This window comes from Amphiprion ocellaris, chromosome 3, assembly GCF_022539595.1.
Source record: "Amphiprion ocellaris isolate individual 3 ecotype Okinawa chromosome 3, ASM2253959v1, whole genome shotgun sequence".
Classification (NCBI taxonomy): Eukaryota; Metazoa; Chordata; class Actinopteri; family Pomacentridae; genus Amphiprion; species Amphiprion ocellaris.
The window spans coordinates 3,872,522-3,889,977 of record NC_072768.1 but is presented as its reverse complement, the minus strand read 5'-3'; the positions used below and the strand labels follow the sequence as shown (position 1 = coordinate 3,889,977).

General features: G+C 37.7%; 1 protein-coding gene across 9 annotated transcripts in view; it reads left to right on the top strand.

Moving 5' to 3' along the window:
- Positions 1-17,456, top strand: part of LOC111583624 (membrane-associated guanylate kinase, WW and PDZ domain-containing protein 2-like) — a 108,155-nt gene that overhangs the window by 56,423 nt on the left and 34,276 nt on the right. For all 9 annotated transcript variants that reach the window (XM_035958432.2, XM_023292803.3, XM_055008978.1 and 6 more), the window contains exons 4-6: positions 1,373-1,597; positions 2,993-3,221; positions 5,224-5,303. In XM_035958432.2, coding sequence (XP_035814325.2) covers positions 1,373-1,597; positions 2,993-3,221; positions 5,224-5,303 — 534 coding nt within the window. The remainder of the gene's footprint in view (positions 1-1,372; positions 1,598-2,992; positions 3,222-5,223; positions 5,304-17,456) is intronic.

The following is a 17,456-nucleotide window of genomic DNA, read 5'->3' as shown; positions in this document are numbered from 1 at the left end:
CAGAAGTAAATATGCAATTATTTTTAAAAAAAACTCTCATTCTGCTCTTCTGATCTTGTTGTATTATAAAATTCTCCCAAATGTCTCTAATCCACGGAGCCCAAGGTTGTTCATTTTGTAATTACTGTTTTGCTGCGATTACTGATAAAATAAAAATAAAAATTCAGGTTGAAATATAGGAAAATAACCTTCAACTTAAGGTGTTAACACAAAAAAGTATTATGAAAAATAAGATTTACTTTTTCTCAATGTGGATTTGATTGAAAGTAAAAGAACTTGTGTGACTTTGTGTGTTTTTGTTTCTTTCACATTTTTATTTAGTGTTGACTAATTTTTCACTGCAATATAAAGTCCTGCACTTCTATAGAAATGGTACAACCATGTCTAGAAGGAGAGAGAACTCGGAAATGTCTTCCGTGCACAGCTATATAATGTCAGAAATCCTAAAAATATAGAAAGAGAAAGTTGAATTTGTTTGTATTTTATTTCACAAATTGACAACCCTGGAATCAACACTTGTAACATTTTTCTCTGAGCATTACTAATACTGGAGAAAAAAATAATGACCTTAGACACAATAGATGTTTGACGATGTTTTAATTAGTTTCCATACTTGTCCTCTGTCTGCTCTGTGTAAACACATCCTGCAGTTCAGCTCAGTTCAGCTGAAAAATTCCCAAATTTTTGCCATGTGACTGTTAGTCACAGCTTAGTCGTTAATGACTTCTCAGTCATGACAAGAAATGCAGAATTTTTTCTTTTTTGTGCAATTTTGATTGAAGTAAGCAATATATTTTTGCTAATTTTTAATATACTACATCATTTAGCTTAGATTTGGTTAATTTTGCAGATGGGACACAGAGTTCAAGGATTGTTTAAAAGTTGAAAATCTGACAAGTTTTTATTTTTCTGGCTCTGATAAATGATGTAATTTTGGTGATTTTTAACATGGTAACATGCCCTTTAAACCCTCTGGCTGGTTTTGGGGATCAGAGTGTCAAGTGCTAAAAAAAAGGTCAAGATTATGGATCCAGTCATCTTTTCATGGAGGCACATCTGTAAGGAGGCCTCGACTAAATGCAACCGCTAAGTTTCTTCCTGAAACACCAGCCAGGAAGTAAATGCACCGAATGTATCGGCCTTATCAGACATGATTAGTTACCAGGCACACACACAGGCTAAAGTCTCTCTGCTCTGACGGCTCAGTCTAGCATTTTGAAAGGCAATCATCTGTTCTAAGCCACAGCTGCCTGTGAGCGGCCGACCTCCGCCCCGCCTGCCAGACGCTGTGTGCGGCACATCACCTGAGATCCCCCTTCTAGTCGTACATGTGGCCTCTAACACAAACGCCGCTGTGCCTCTCTGCCCTCAGATAACTTCTACGGCACGCCGAAACCTCCAGCGGAGCCGTCCCCGGCAGCACCTCCTCTGAATGTGAGTGAGGCCCTGCTGCCCGGAGCCCGGCCAAGCGCCCAGGGCAAGAGAAAGAGGAACCAGTCAGTCAGCAACATGGAGCAGCGCGCCAGCCTGGAGCCGCCCGAGGAGGAGGAAGAGGAGAGCCCGGTCGTCAATGGCAACGGGGTGGCCATCACACCAGGTACCGTGGGACGACGGGGATAAGCATTTTTGATGTCTTTACACCTCATTTTTCATCTGAAATGAGATTGTTTCATAAGTGCTGTGACCATGAAGACAATTTGTAATGTCACATTTAGGAGAGGAAAAAATCTGGTTTGAAAGCCTGAATCGCCCCCTGGGTTATTTGTCACTGTTTTAGTGGTGTGATTGAGTCGGAGGAGAGAAACAAACCAGTTGTCACAGAGCAGTTGTCATTGTTACCTGTCCCCGAAGGTAAAAATCTCTTTCCTGCTTTAGTCCGACAACAGACTGAACCCTGACCAGTTGTTTCAGACGTTTACAGACTCTGAGTCTGTGAGTGTGAACTGCTCAGGTTCTCAATAACTTTATGTGACAGAAAGCACAAGGGCACCTTAATGTCTCCACTATTATCACCACCACCAGCCAGCGTCTCATTTTGACTCCAGCTCCTGTCTGTCCTCACATTTCTCTGTCTGTCCTGCTGCCTTCCCACCACTGGCCTTTGTCCTTGTTTCTATTAATAGCCCAAACTCTCCTCTTCTCTCTCTTCCTCTCCTCTGCCATCCTCTTCCTTCTGACCTCTTGCTTTTTCTCCATCTCTGTGGTCTCGTCCCTGCTGCCCTCGCCTCTTCCTTCTCTTTGTAGTCTGAGCTGTTGAGCATCTCATATTTTTTCCACTTTATTCTCTCGCTGCTGTGTGTTTGTTTTTTTTCTGAAACTGTAACTGAAAGATCTGCAGTAATCCCTCTATTATTTTTTACACATTCTCCTCAAACTATAAATCTGATTTTAAAGTGTCTAGACAACGTTACTCCCTGCTCCAGTCGGTAAAATTCACCATAGAATTGATGCTCAAAGATTTGCTGACCACTTTTAGTCAGACGATGACTTTCTTCTCTCGTTTTCTGTTAGAATTCAGAATAATTGACAGATATGCTAATAATTCAACCTCTGTCTGACATTTTTGTCTCTTTGTTTTTCTCAGTTTCTCGGTTTTTGTTGCAGGGATGTGACTGAATCTCACAGTTTGGCATTTCTCTCTGACTCGCGTGCTTCTCGTTCACATGCTTTAGATACCACCAGCTTTTCTCTTCACTCTGGAAACCTTTCCTTGTTCTTCTGACTCAGTCTCCGACCCCTAAAGTCTCTGTCCTTCTCTGTTTCTCAATTTCTGACATCCCCATGTTGTTTTCCTCTCATCTCATTGTGCTCAGACTCCATCTCTCCCCTCGTCTCCCACCCTCTCTCTCCCTCCAGGGGGTTCATAGCTCTGCAGTGGCTCGGCTCTGACTCATCATGCATGGCGTGTATAGTGTGCATTCAGGTCTGCATTTGTGCACAGAGTGTGTGTGAGAATAACTGTGTGTTTGTGTGTGTGTTGTGTGGTCCACAGAGTCCAGTGAACATGAGGACAAGAGCACAGATGCCTCTGGGGAGGTTGCTGTGGACGCACCGAGCCAACCTCCAGCCTCCGTCGAGCCCCCGACCGAAGGAGAGGAGGCCCCCAAGTCTCCCCCTAAGTCCCCCACCAAAGTCCCAGACGCAGATGAGGAAGAGCTGGGTCCTCTGCCTGACAACTGGGAGATGGCTTATACCGAGAAGGGAGAAGTTTACTTCATAGAGTAAGAGAACACCTCTTACTAATTACTCATCTGCACAGTAAAACAGTTTTTCCAGGTTTTGTTAGAATACAGAGAATATAATCACAGAAAATACTATTCATTTACATACCAACCCGAAAATCTATCTATAATGTGTAATGGGACAAAACTGTAAGTAATGTCCACATTAAAGATCAGTATTTGTGCGAATGGTATTTCCTTCTTTTTCAAAGTTTGACCGTTAAATTACACAAGTTCGTTTAACCAGCAAAAAAAGTCATTATTTTACACATACTTGCTGTTATTTTACCTCTTAAGACCCGAGCTTAGGTTGGGCTTGCATTTTAGATTTCTTCTAGTTATTCGGGATAGGGAGTAACCAAAAAATATAATAGTCAGATAATATACAATATCAATTATTATATTTATTTATAAGGTATTTTATTTATTTTATTATGTTAATATTATATTAATATTATATTTATATTGTTAGTATTAGTGTTGTAGGTATTTTATTTATAATTCTTATTGTTATTATAATTATTATTGTTATTATTTTCATTATTATGAACAATACGCTCTTTTTGAGAAAAAAATATGTCCACATGTGTGGACGCCAGGTCCTACGAGGTTAAAGGAAAAAATAATGTTAAGAGAAATGGTAAATAATTCTTTAAAAATGGTTAGTTTACCGCTTTTCACTATTTTGTTCAATTACAGATAATATCAACTAAAATCACAAAAACCTGTAAATTTACAGTTTAACATCAAAATCTGTATTTTTACAAACTGCTTTTTTCCCCAAAGTTCCAATGGAAAATTGTATTGTTTTTACTCTATTTAAATCAGAAGAAAACGTAAATATTTTGCCGACATTTACCGTTATTTAAAAATATATATATATTAAGGATTGAACGGTAAATAATATTAATGAATAATAAAATTTGTTAAAGAAATAGCAAATTTCACAAGTAAAAGTAAACTGTTATTTTGCAGATTTTTCCAGTTTTGTTAGATAACAGATAATAGCTAATAATGGAGAAAGCATAGAATAGCACAGAAAAAAAATCTGAATTTACATGTTGACTGAAAACAAACAAAACTTGTATTTTTGCAAATTAAATTTTGTTCTTTTCAATGTTTAACTGTAAAATTGTGCTTTTTTGTATTTTATTCAGCAAAACAGTCATTAATTTCCAAATATTTTCTGTTACTAGAAAAATGAGTTATGTATATTAAGGACTGAAAAATTCGAAATCATTTTTTAACTGTTATATTACAGATTTTCCCATTTTGTTAATAACTTGTGGTAAAATCACAGAAAAAGCTGTACAAAACATTTTCAACAGTAAACAGGATAATAATGCAACCTGTGACTATAAAATGTTTTTTACTGTATTTTAATCATCTAATAATGTCTTTATTTTACAGATGTGTGTTATTTTAAAATCTTCAGTTTTTGCTGTTTCTGCTGTTTTTCTAACATTTTTTTCTGCACAGTGTTGTTTGTAGTTAAAAAAGGTCTTTTATCTTTTGTCACTGTCCATGTCACAGGGGTTAAGATGTTTTATTTACAGTATAAATGTGATAAAAATACTTGAACCAAGTCCAGTGAAATTCACCTAAGACACTTTAAAGTTGTGGTTTATGTATGACTGTGTGTAAACTTTCTAGCTCTGCCTTATGTGTTAAATAATTGTTGTAACTTTGTTCTGCTAATCAGGCGGGATACACAAACACAGACACACACACAGACACACACACACACACACACACACACTAACAGTCGCCCTCTGCTCTCACCTTTACTAATTAGTGGCTGAGGGCTAATTAGTGGATTAATGGCCATTTAGTTTACCTTAGAAATCCCCTTGTTTCTCTTTGCCAGTGCACACAGCAGACACACACACACACACCCACAGGTCATTAGTGTTGCTTTGCTGTTGTCGTCTCCGTCCGTCTGTCTCTGACCTCCGGTTGCACCTCTTCCTCTTCTTATCGCCTTCATCTTCCTCTCCCTCAGTCACAACACCAAAACTACATCGTGGCTCGATCCTCGACTCGCGAAGAAAGCGAAGCCGCCGGAGGAATGCAAGGAAGACGGTGAGTCTGAACAACTCGTTTGTTCTTTTTGTAAACTTCACTTCGTGTGCGTCGTCTGAGTCAAACTCATCTTGTGTTGTTCCCGTGTTTCCTGCTGTTTGTGTACTTGCGCTGTCTGTTCCAGATCCACTGTTACAGATTGTTTTTCCCTTCTCTAGAAAAAGAGCACAAAAGTGTTTGAGATGTTTGTCAGTCTGCTGCTGGTCCCTCACTTCTCCACAGGGTTGAAAATCCAGACAGAGGAAAATGGACAAAAAACTCTACCTTTTGGGTTTACATGTATAAAAAAAAAAAAAAAAAAAAAAAAAGTAGAAAATCAGAATAAGAAAACAGGAATCCAGAAAATAAAACCTTCATGTCAGCAGAAGGTAACACGGTTATTGAGAGATCATTTGACAGGTGCACAAACAAACCAGCTCAAAGATTGTTTATGATGTTTATAAAAATGTAATGGAAGAAATTCATTCTCTGTGAGATCGAAATGGGATTCAGGATTGAATATTAAACTGGTGACGGGGGATCGGTGGTCCATGTGTTGAATGCAAAACACTTGCTGGAAGAAGTTTATTTGCCTTTCTTACTGGACCCCACAGAAAAAGTAAACATCTGGGAGCGCAGCAACGGCAGCACTGCAGACTGTGTGGGCATATGAATGCCAATCACGCACGTATTTTCTGGTCATATAAGAAATATGAACAGTTTAGGAGCTCGTCGTTCAGACTGTAGATGAGATTTAATGCTGCAAGATTCCCAGGGATCCTCAGATTGTGCACCAGGGATGGAAATCTAAAAGGGGGCATAAATCTCTTGCATGTAAAAATGCTGTCAGGAGCTGGTTGGGATGTGACCCTTGAGACTCGGACGGTGTCTGGACATTGAAGAGGAAGTAAAGTGACCCGTTATGTAACGCAGTGACACCAGTGGAGGAAGTAAACGGCATCAAGGGAAGGATGTTTAGAGGAGTGGGTCAAATGTAGTCCCTCATTTGGTTTTATTTTTTTAATCACATAAACTCAACTAAATCTTGCCTAGATACAATTAGCTGCTTCCAGGCCTCTACCTCTTGTTATTCTGAAAAATAATGAAATAATTGTGTCATATTATCAATAACATGGGGTTATTATTTGTAATTATGTGCTACTGTTATGAGGCCGAGGGCTGAGACTCAGATGTAGAGCAGCAAAGACACAGCAGACAGGTGTATAAAAGTTCACGATATTTATTACAAAATGCTCAACAATACAACAGGATATGGGTCAGTGTATAATCACGGGACTTTTTATATCATAGTTGACATTTTTTGCTGTTTTCAAACCTAAAATCAACATGGCCGCCTATAACCAAACACCACATGGCACTTTTAGAAACAAATTCTTCTAAATATTATATATACAACTGAGTAAAACTGAAATTGAAAGTTATTGCTAAAGATACTGTAGTAAACCTGTTGACATGAGATAAATCCACACTTAACTCACACACTACTTTATGTTAAATATCACAATGACAATCTTGGATTTGGTTAATTTTACACACAGAATCACATGTCACACATAACAATTTAAAGCAGAAATATGAAGTTTAAAATCCAGTTATTCTTTCTCTTTTGCAGTTTCTGACTGGTAAATGTATTTGTTTTTTTTTTAATGAGATAACATTCCTTCAAAACCGTGTGTTCCAGATCTTATTGCTCAAGAATGTTGCATTTCAGGAAAATACTGGCATTAAATATGTGTCTTAACTGTTCGCAAATCCCATCAAAAGGCCAAAATTAGGGTGTGTTCGTGTTCCTTTCTTCCTGTTCCTCAAACAAGCAAACAAGTAAATCAACCAGTCAGAGTTTATTTCTATAGCCCTTTACAACAGCCCAAAGGGAGACCAAAGTACTTCACAGTAAAAAACAATAAAATAACTTCAAAACGCTACAGTAAATTAAAACAGGACAAACAATCACACTCGCACTCACACCTATGGACAAATTTAGAATAATCAATTAACCTCAGCATATTTTTAGATTTTAGTAGAGACATTATTCTTTTACAAAACAAATTCCATGTACAGATTTATTTTTAATAAAAGCTTATTATTTTAGAAAAACTGCTGGGCACTGTGAGTTTAAGCACACGTTGCTCAAACAGGGGGAAAAAGTGTATTTTTATTTTTCTATTTTTTTAAACTGTGGATTAATACATGTTGGATGCAGCTGTTTCCAGACTTGTTCATGTGTGACCTCTTGAACAGAAGCACTTCCTACTGAGAACCCTTCATTACATGTTTCCTGTCCAGAAGCAGTGAACCGATAAACCAACGAGTGTTTTTCTCTCACACACTCAGTAACTTTAGAGGCCGGAGGAGGTGAATCTATCCAGGAAAAAGTAACAAAGATTAGAGAAGCAGTAGCCTAAAAATGTACTATTTAAGTTGTTTTCCTTCTTTTGTGACCTGCTTCTGATTTATTGGTCTCTCAGATTTATCTGCTGGTCCTTTAGCAGGGATGGTGCTTTCACTGACTTGTTTTTATATCAGGGTCAGGAAATACAACGAATACTTACTAGTAAGATCAATTTGTTGGTAGTTTTAGTGTTTTCTTTAAGTATTGGAAGCATCAACATTTTTTTTTTTTTTTTTTACAGTTTGTTTTAACCTTCTGAACCCAACCAGTTTCTGGGTGTTTTCTGCTACTGTCAGATTTTTACTCTCTGTTCACTCATTTCTTTCTATATCTTTATATTTCTTTGCAATAGAAAGTCTGGAAACTCAATGGAAACACCACAACCATGGGTAGAAGTACAACTCTACAATTTAATTTAGCAGATGCTTTTATCCAAAGCAACTTACATTTGAGAGCAGATACAACACAAGAAAGCAAGCGTCTATTTAAGTAGACTAAAATATGTTCTCTGTGTGGGATTCTCAGTGCAGGATGCCATAAATCATAAAAAACAGAAAAACAAAAGTTTATTTTAGAAAAAAAAATCAACATGTACAGTACTGAAAGAAACAATAGTGACTGTACATAGTATAAATATTTCACTACATGGGTCAATATATAATTGTGGTACTTTTTGTATCATAGTTGACATTTTGCTGTTTTCAGGCCTAAATTCAACACAACCAAACACCACATGGCATTTTGTCAGAAAGATTCTTCTAAATATTATTTATACAATTGAGTAAAATGAAAATTGAAAGTTATTTATAAAGATGTTGTAGTAAACCTGTTGACTACTTTATATTAAATAACTGAGAAAGCCTTGGAGTCTGGCCAGTCTTTTCTTCAGGAGGAAATGACATCATGTGGAGCAGGTCATGTGATCTGGAATTAACACACTTCCTGGAGAGGTGTTTTTGTAATGGGGAACTTAGTGGAAAGTGATTTCTGGGACATAGACACTATTTGTTATTTTCTATATAAAATTTGATATATTGCCAAAAAAGAAATATCTGTCATGATTATCTCAACTTAATAAAAAGAACACAATCAAAACTAATTTTGAATGAACTCATTTTATTATTGTTTAGCTAATTAGAAGGTGGCTGTTATTGAATTGGGACGGTTATTTAGTTGACATTTTAGCGATATCCAGTCATTTTTTATGAATAAGTGATTGTTTCCATAATAAATAATTATGGAATTTGTAAAGACAAGATCATAATGAACATAAAAAGCATTATTTTATTTACTTTTGATAAAAATGTATGCAAGATATATCCCATGGACTTCAAAAGTCCCTCAATTATATATTGACCCAAAGTGATTTTGATAAAATCTGAAGATTTAATGCCTAAATTTGCTAAAGTTTCCCGACAACATACCATGTCATGGATAATTAGTTCAAAGACTGTCACAGAGTTGAAAATCCAGCAGTTCTTTCTGTTCCTTTTGTGTTCTGACAAATGGTGTAATTTTGGTGATTTCTTTTTAAAACAACATGTAATTGCAGGTTGAAGGAGTTTGAATCAAAGTGTGTGGAGAGAACCAAAGGGAAACTGACTACACAGAAATTTTACAAGAAAAATAAAGTGAGAAGAGTTGTTTTAAGACTATGACAGTCCAGTAAAGTGGCGGCTCAGTGTGATCAGATCTATCACAGTAAGGTGATCTTACATCCCCGCTCCTGTCACAGTCTTCGGTCAGCGAATTAGTCTGTGATGTGATTCACCGGAGTGAGATCTGAATCAATACCTTCACTGCTTGTCCTCTGTTCTCCATCTCCTCACTCTCCACTCTGCACTCCTTCACCTCACATCTCACTCTCTCTCCTTTCAATCTCCCTCCTCTCTCTCTCACACCTTCATCCTCCATCTCTGTCTCTCTACCTCTGCCCAGTAAAGGCTCAGACTGTGACAGGAATTCTAATAACGCCACTCAGCTCTGCACAGACTGCTTCTTACTCTACAGACACAACACGAACACACGCTACTGTTGTCAGTTCATAAACCCTTCTCGCAAACATGGTGGACGTATTTGTCATGGTAGATATCTGCGATGTTGGGAAGTTTCTGTCATTTGCAGTGTTTGAGCTTCTTTTGTATTTTTATTGTTATTTCTAGCTTCGTGTGTGTTTACAACTTCTTACACCAAAACTGGAGTTGTCTTCAAGGCATCATAAAAAGAGAACTTTAAGTCACCTCATGGTTAGCAGCTGTTCAAACACTTTCTGTGACTCATCACAGTCTTGTAATAGGGGTTTCTTTCACTGCAGTTTCAGAAAAAAACATATTTCAAGAGTTCACTGTCTGTAACCCTTTGTGAATTTAGCAAAGAATAATTTGTTAGTGTACAAACAAGGCTAGTCTAGTTTGGTACGGTGATGCTTTGAAATTAATTCCAACATCAGCGTGCTCACAGTGACGATGCTAAGCAGATATAACGTTGTTCACCATCTTAGATTAGCCTGTAAATATGCACGAGCACAGACCATCAGAGCACAGCTAAGGCTGATGGGAATGCTGTGCTGCCAAAATGTGGACATAAACCCTCTTCTGGGGAACAGGAGTGTCTGACTTATTGAAGTCCTGCACACACACATCACCATCTGCACTGACTTAATAAAAGGACAAAGTTGTGAAGACATATCAACCATGAAGTGCAAATACTGTTCACATTGCTGCTACATATAAATATGTCTGCTGAGTTGGTTTAATCGTCCTGATAATGTGCATAAAATATAAATGCAGTGTGGAAATTCTCTAGAAAATTGACATAACTCACTCAGGTGTGGCTTTAACCTTCCTGTTGTCCTCATTTACGGGCCCCAAAAATATGGTTTCCTTGTCTAAAAAAATTCCCCAAATTCAGCAAAAAATTCCCCAAATTTCTGAAAATTTGCAAAACCTTCAGGGAGAAAATTCCAATAATTCCTTCAAAGTTTCCCTTAAAAGTTTTATTTAAAAAAAAAAAAAAATCCCCCAAATTTGGCAAGAAAATTCCTGTAAATATTTTCAAAAAATGAATAAAAATCTTCCAAAAAAAATTTCTAAAAAAATCTAAAGTGATTCCATATATTTCGGTAAAACTTCTAATATTTTCTTTAAGAACATTCACATAAAAATAAAAAAAAAATTAATATAATATAATTATTTTAAAAAATTTATGTGAATGTTGTTAAGAAACATTTTTAACATTTCTTTTTTTTTTCCAGCAAAAAAATGTTCAAAGATTTCCCAAAAATGTTGAAAATGTGGACATCAGAAGTTTCACTGTGAAAATAGATTTTTTTCCCACATTTTCAAACTTTAAAAAGGGTCAGTTTTGACCCGCAGGACGACACGACGGTTAAAGAACAACAATCAGATAATGTGACCAGAACAAAGACACTTTTTAAACCAGCGACTATAAAAAGCCTCCTTAAAATGCAGCTTTATTCAAATGACACGACGCCGCAGATGACAAGAGAAAGACGAAGGGGCTGTTGGCTGCTGGATGTTGACACAACTCCACCACTTCTCTGAGAAGTCATTTCAGGCAGCTGCAGATGGACGCGTCTGGCAAAAAATGTCCCCCAGCTTCACCGAGTCCTTCAGGACAAATTGTCAGACGTTCAACAAGCAGCATCAACGACCTCACTGACTCGTAGTACAGCGGTGGGAAAAAGTTTTCGGACACCCTTATAATTTTACACAATCTCAAATATTCGGAAATATTTGTTTCAAATGCTGTGGCTGCATTAGACAGACACAAACAAATACAAATTATGTTTTTTTTGTTTATTGTTTACAAGAAAAACTAACAAAACTAAATTCTACCAAAATTGCCCAATAATTTTGATAGACAGACAGACAGACAGACAGTTGGATACTTTATTAATCCTGAGGGAAGATCAAGTATTCAACAGCTTACATACAACAACAACAAGACAAAACAAGCAGATTAGTAACCTTTACATTAAAAGTTAGTGTATATACTCTGAAATTAAAATCTATAGAAATACTGATTGTATTAAAAGTCAGTATACAGTATTTACATTGAGTGGTTTAAAGTGATTATGACTTTAAACCACTTTCATGACATCCATTCTGGTGTGGAGATGCTGTGTGCCAGAAAAACAAATAGTTATTCCCCTGTGATGAAACAACAGCATAGAATTTAATGAAATATCACATGCTGCGTTTATATTTTCACTCAGCGTATTTGAATGTGAGGTTGTAGAATTATACTACTGACATGAGAGGGTGTTTTCAGCAGTTTTGTTGGCTGTATTTAATACTTATGTCACTTTATGATTGATATGTCTTCAGAAAGGTCCATGTGACCAAAAGTTTTTAATAAACCAGTGCAGAATTGACTTTTTTTCAATAAGTTGGATGTCTGGGGGATTTGATTTCCTGCACCACAACGGAGACCAAGCAAACGGTGTGTGTGTTGCCCTCAACTCATTTGAACATGAGCGTCTGGACAGAAAATTTCGTGGCAATTTCATGGTTTGGAAGTCTGGGACAGATGATGCAAGTTTCCCTTCAAACTCTGCTCTTTATGAACGGTATTTATACACAAGTAGCACACACAGGACTCATTTTGTGCAGTAATGTTGGCCACATTTTTGCATTTTACCAGGTAATGCTGATCTATTTACAAAACAGCTACGTCAGCTGCGTTTATGAACGTGCAGGATGGCAGATTTGTCATATTTTCCTTTCTTCTTTCTTTCTTTCTTTCTCCTGTGTGAACTTGATTTGTCGTTTTCCTCTGTCAGCGTGCCTGTTTCTGTCTTTGAGGACGTGCTCGCTAAAGGAACTTAATGCTTAAACAGTCACTACTGGCAGAGGATTTTGAATCAAAGGCTGTTAGTGGAGCGTTTGTGAAGGCCCTGGATGACACATCACATCCTCTCGCAGCACCTTTGAATCCACGTCTTCCAGAAAAACTGTTTTAGATGCCAGAAAATATTCTTTGTCACTATAAACAGCTCAGCAGCCACATGGGTGACAGACGGCTGTATAGTAGTTTAATCCAGCGTGCCAATCTTTACATTACTCGCCCTGTTATTCTTTCCTTTTAATGATCACTCTGGTGTCCTGCAGCTCTTATTTATATGTCGTTCTGCCGCTTTTCTGACACTTTTGAGTGCCTGCTGTGCACAGTGTGACAATTTAAAGCCAGTGTTTTAAATTCTTGCCCACATAAATAGAAGTAGTTTTCGAATGATGCAACATGCATGGTTGCCAGGATGTCAAATTATGTGCAGAGAGTGAATAGAACAATAAATGCAGGCAGGAAACATCAGGAAGAGGTGGTGCTGTTTTTAACTGCCCCTCTGCCTGAAGGATTTCTCAGGGTCTCATAGCCTCAGGCAGCAGATAAACACTCAGACATACTTTCATCAGAGCTCTTTTTTGCTTCTTCCCTCTTGTTATTCCCTTTCTGTTGCTCCCATCTCATGCACGTCTGGTATTTTTGCTCCATTTTCCGTCAGCGTTTCACATCCTCATTCACTATTCCCTTTCCCCTCGCTCAGCCTCTCAGGCTTATTTTGCTCCCATGCTGGGTGTTGGGTGAGTTTGAGGAGATGTTTGTGATGATGCGTTTGCCCAAATGTACAAGCTTTGTGTGCATTGTGATGTGTCTATATGCTGAGGCCGACTCCCAGAGTTCAAAGGCTTGTCACCACAGATCTGGTTTGCTCGCAGTCTTTTTGTCAGTGAGTCTTTTGTTGCGTAACATGAAGCCCATATCTCCTCTCTGGCTCAGAGGAGGCAAGAACAGAGCAGGACAAGCTTCACAGCAGGAGTTGGTTTCAATTTTGCCTTTTGATGTGCACTCGGTTTAGAAGTGATCCCAGTGCTGTTGACGAAAATGTGCTGTTTATGGTCATTTAGAGGCGGGAATCCTCTCTGAGGCTGACGTCACACTGCTGAAACCATGTCTGCAACCAGTGGAGGAAGAAATAAGAGAATAAGGATACAGATGCAAATGAGACTGGAGAGAGAAGTGGTGAAATATAATCTAAATAATGACAGAGTTAGAGAAAGTGATGAGGATGAGCAGAGGGAGGTTTCTTCTTGCAAAGAGTAAGAAAAGGCACTAATGGAGATGGGGAGAGGTTTGCATATGTGGACTGTTGACGCACATGAATCCACTGGCAGACAGTGATGCTAAAAATGTTACCTCTGGGTTACATCACTGTTATTACAGTCAGGCATGTCTGGACCAGGACTGTTGGTCTGTCTCCGTTTCTCTCTGTCGTTCACTCTTCTGTTTTTATTGTTTTATTTGTTTCTGTCTATGATCTGTTGAGTTTAATAATAATTAGAGCAGCGATGTCAGTCAATAGAAAAGTCATCAGAAAATATTTTGAGAATTCATTGATACCTTAAGTCATTTGTAATCATGTTCATTTTCAGGACAACTGAGCCTAAATTGACATTATTTTAATCCTCCGAGCCCTGAAACCATCCAGTGGGCTTGAAAGACACGTCACCTTTAAAAACTAGACAAATTGACACCATTTATCAGCCTGAAACTGTCAAAACAGAAAGAATCATCATTATTTTCAACTTTCGAACTAAACATCTTGAACTAATTATGTGTGACTTGCCGTTCAGAAGTAATTAGTGACTCAGCTGTGACCAACAGTCATGTGACAAAAATTCAAGACAAATATGGAAGCAAATTAAAAACCAGCGTAGTGAGATATTTATAGATTAGACAGTCACCATTTTCCCAGTGTTGGTAAGACCTGTGGGCATTTGGAAAATGGTGTACAAGCTGATTCCAGGTCTTTTTCAAGATTAGTTATCAAATAAATGTAACTGATTGGCATTATAACTGTTCCAGATGACATACTTGAGTTCTTCTACTCACAGAGGTGCAAGGAATCTACATTAAAGTAAAAAAGCAAGACATAAAACAGAGACACTTATAAACTGCAAGTGAAAACTTAGCTTTTTAACCCTCTTAATTTAAATGATGTTTTTCTATATGCTACAAAACATTTCATAAATGAAATAAGCTGCTGATGCTAATGTTCAATGCTCATGGCTGAGCATTTCCACCTTAAAGCTGCAGTCAAAAACCCAGACTCACTGAAGGAATCAGTCCTGCCTACTTGTAGGACTTTCTGGATCATTAGTCGTCTTAAGTATCCTTTTCCAGTTTGTTATTTATTGCTGAACTACACCAATATTACAACTTGACTTTAGCACAGTACAGAGTAGTTTTACAGTGTTTGAGCAGAGTTGTAGGTGAGCTGGAGTGCAGGAGCTACAGTGAGTAGGGAGAGAGAGAGGCTTCATAGATCTGCTAATTCAAGACGAGGCAACAGTGTAGAGTTACATCTGAGCCATTTTACAGCTCAAATGGATTACTTTCCTTTGAAAATACTTATAAATAAGTAACTTTGAGGGGCAGAAATTAGCGTTTAGGATAAATTGGCATTTAGCAATACTTTGTGTTCTGTGTTAATTACCAGATGTTAGCATGCTAACATGCTGTGCTCAGATGGGTCAATATATAATTGAGGGACTTTTGCATACATTTTTATTTAAAGCAAAAAAAAAAAAAATAATGCTTTTTATGTTTGTTATGATCATGTCTTTACAAATTCCATAATTATTTATTATGGAAACAATCAATTATTAATAAAAAAAATGACTGGATATCACTAAAATGTCAACTAAATAACCGTCCCAATTCAATAACAACTACCTTCTAATTAGCTAAACAATAATAAAATGAGCTGATTCAAAAATTGTTTTGACTGTGTTCTTTTTATTAAGTTGAGATAATCATGACAGATATTTCTTTTTTGGCAGTGTGTCAAATTTTATATGGAAAATAACCAATAGTGTCTGTGTCCCAGAAATCACTTTCAACTAAGTTCCCCATTACAAAAACACCTCTAAAGGAAGTGTGTTAATTCCTGATCACATGACCTGCTCCACATGATGTCATTTCCTCCTGAAGAAAAGACTGGAAAAACTCCAAGGCTTTCTGGGTTATTTAATACAACCGTACAATACTAATGCAAACAATTGTGGTTTCCAGCTCACAAATGAGTATTTGCTGATTTTCTTACTCATTCATGACATTAAGCTAAATATCTTTAGACTGTTGCTGCTTTTCAGACACTAGAGACCAAACAATGATTTAGTTAAATTAAAAAATGATTACAGTGTAATTAGAAAAGGAAAATCATCATTAAGTGGAGCCCTACACTGAAGTGTTCCTTGTTGCTTTGAGTTTATTTTTAAGTTCATGGCTTTTTTTTTTTTTTTTTTGTTCTTCCTGTGAGTCAGATGAGTTCATTGTCTCCGCTCATAGCTGCCTGTTGGTCAGGGAGATGTTTTGTGAGAGGGAAGATGAGTCATCTAATGCAGAGGAATCACAATTAGACTTTATGTCAAGAGAGACACCGGAACGCAGACACACAAACAAGCACCCCCCGGTGCTCATACTGTATTCAGACGCATGATGAGGAGCTTCATGTGGTGTCAAAGACGATGATGCCTTCACTCATTCAGACGCCGCTCAGCCATTAATGCTCAATACACACACACACACTGCAAATATAGACTCATATGAATGCATAAACACACACACACACACACACACACACACACACACACACACACACACACATCTCTCTTTTTCTGTATTTCAGCAGCAGGAAATAGAGACAAGACAGAGCCCTCAGCTCAGGCAAGAGATAGTGAGGCAAAAAAAAGACTTCCACTGGTGGTTACCATGGAAACTGTCTCCCTTTCACTTCAGGGGGAGGGCAAACGACTAGTGGATGAGTTAGGCCGACATTTAAGGTGGCTTGTAGATGGGGTGGGAGGGAATTTAAGGTGGTTTTGAAGTACGAATCCGTCTGACTTTGTCGCCTCGAAGATGAGACGGGGTCATCCGAGGTAACGGCGGCGCAGCGCAGGCAGATCAAGCCAACGGTAAAGCAGAGCAAAGATAATTGAGGCAAGCTCCTCCCCGGTTCACCTTGGGCTGCACAGTCGGCACGCTCAGCTGCCAGGACACACACACACACACACACACTGTGACACACACATTCACACATGGATTATTGATATCAAGATCACAAATCTGTTCATAATTACATTACAGCGTGAGGGGATGATGCCACAGTATCAGTGTCATGCACAGCAAATAATTGTAAAAATAATAGGACTGGGGATTTGTGTGTCTGTGTGTGTGTAAAGTGAGTGTGCAAGTACGTAAGTGAAAAAACTTGAAAAGGTGAGGTGGTGTATCATTTAGCTATTACTAACACGCTATCCAAACCAAAAGAATACTATCCAGCTCATTTTCTTGAGGAATATAAACATGCAGTTTTCCAAGTGAAGTCATTTCTTAACCATTTCCATGAAGTTCACTGGATAAGACTAGAAATTTTCACTAATTATAGATAGAAATATTCCTATTTATTGACTTTAAATCAATGAAATTAATGTAACAGCATCTGTCCATCACTCCTATCCACGTACAACGTATGAAACCTCAGGTGGAACTGTGATTTTACTGTTTTAGGCCCAACACTGTGGAGCAAACTCCACCTTTCTGCCATTCAGTGCTCATTATAAAAAGCTTTGAAATACCCACCTGTGCAGACAAACAGCTCTATAACTTTATATTCTTTCTCTGATGCTCTGGTGTTGCTATTTTTAAGGTTGCACTGTCTTTACTAATGTTTTCAGTCT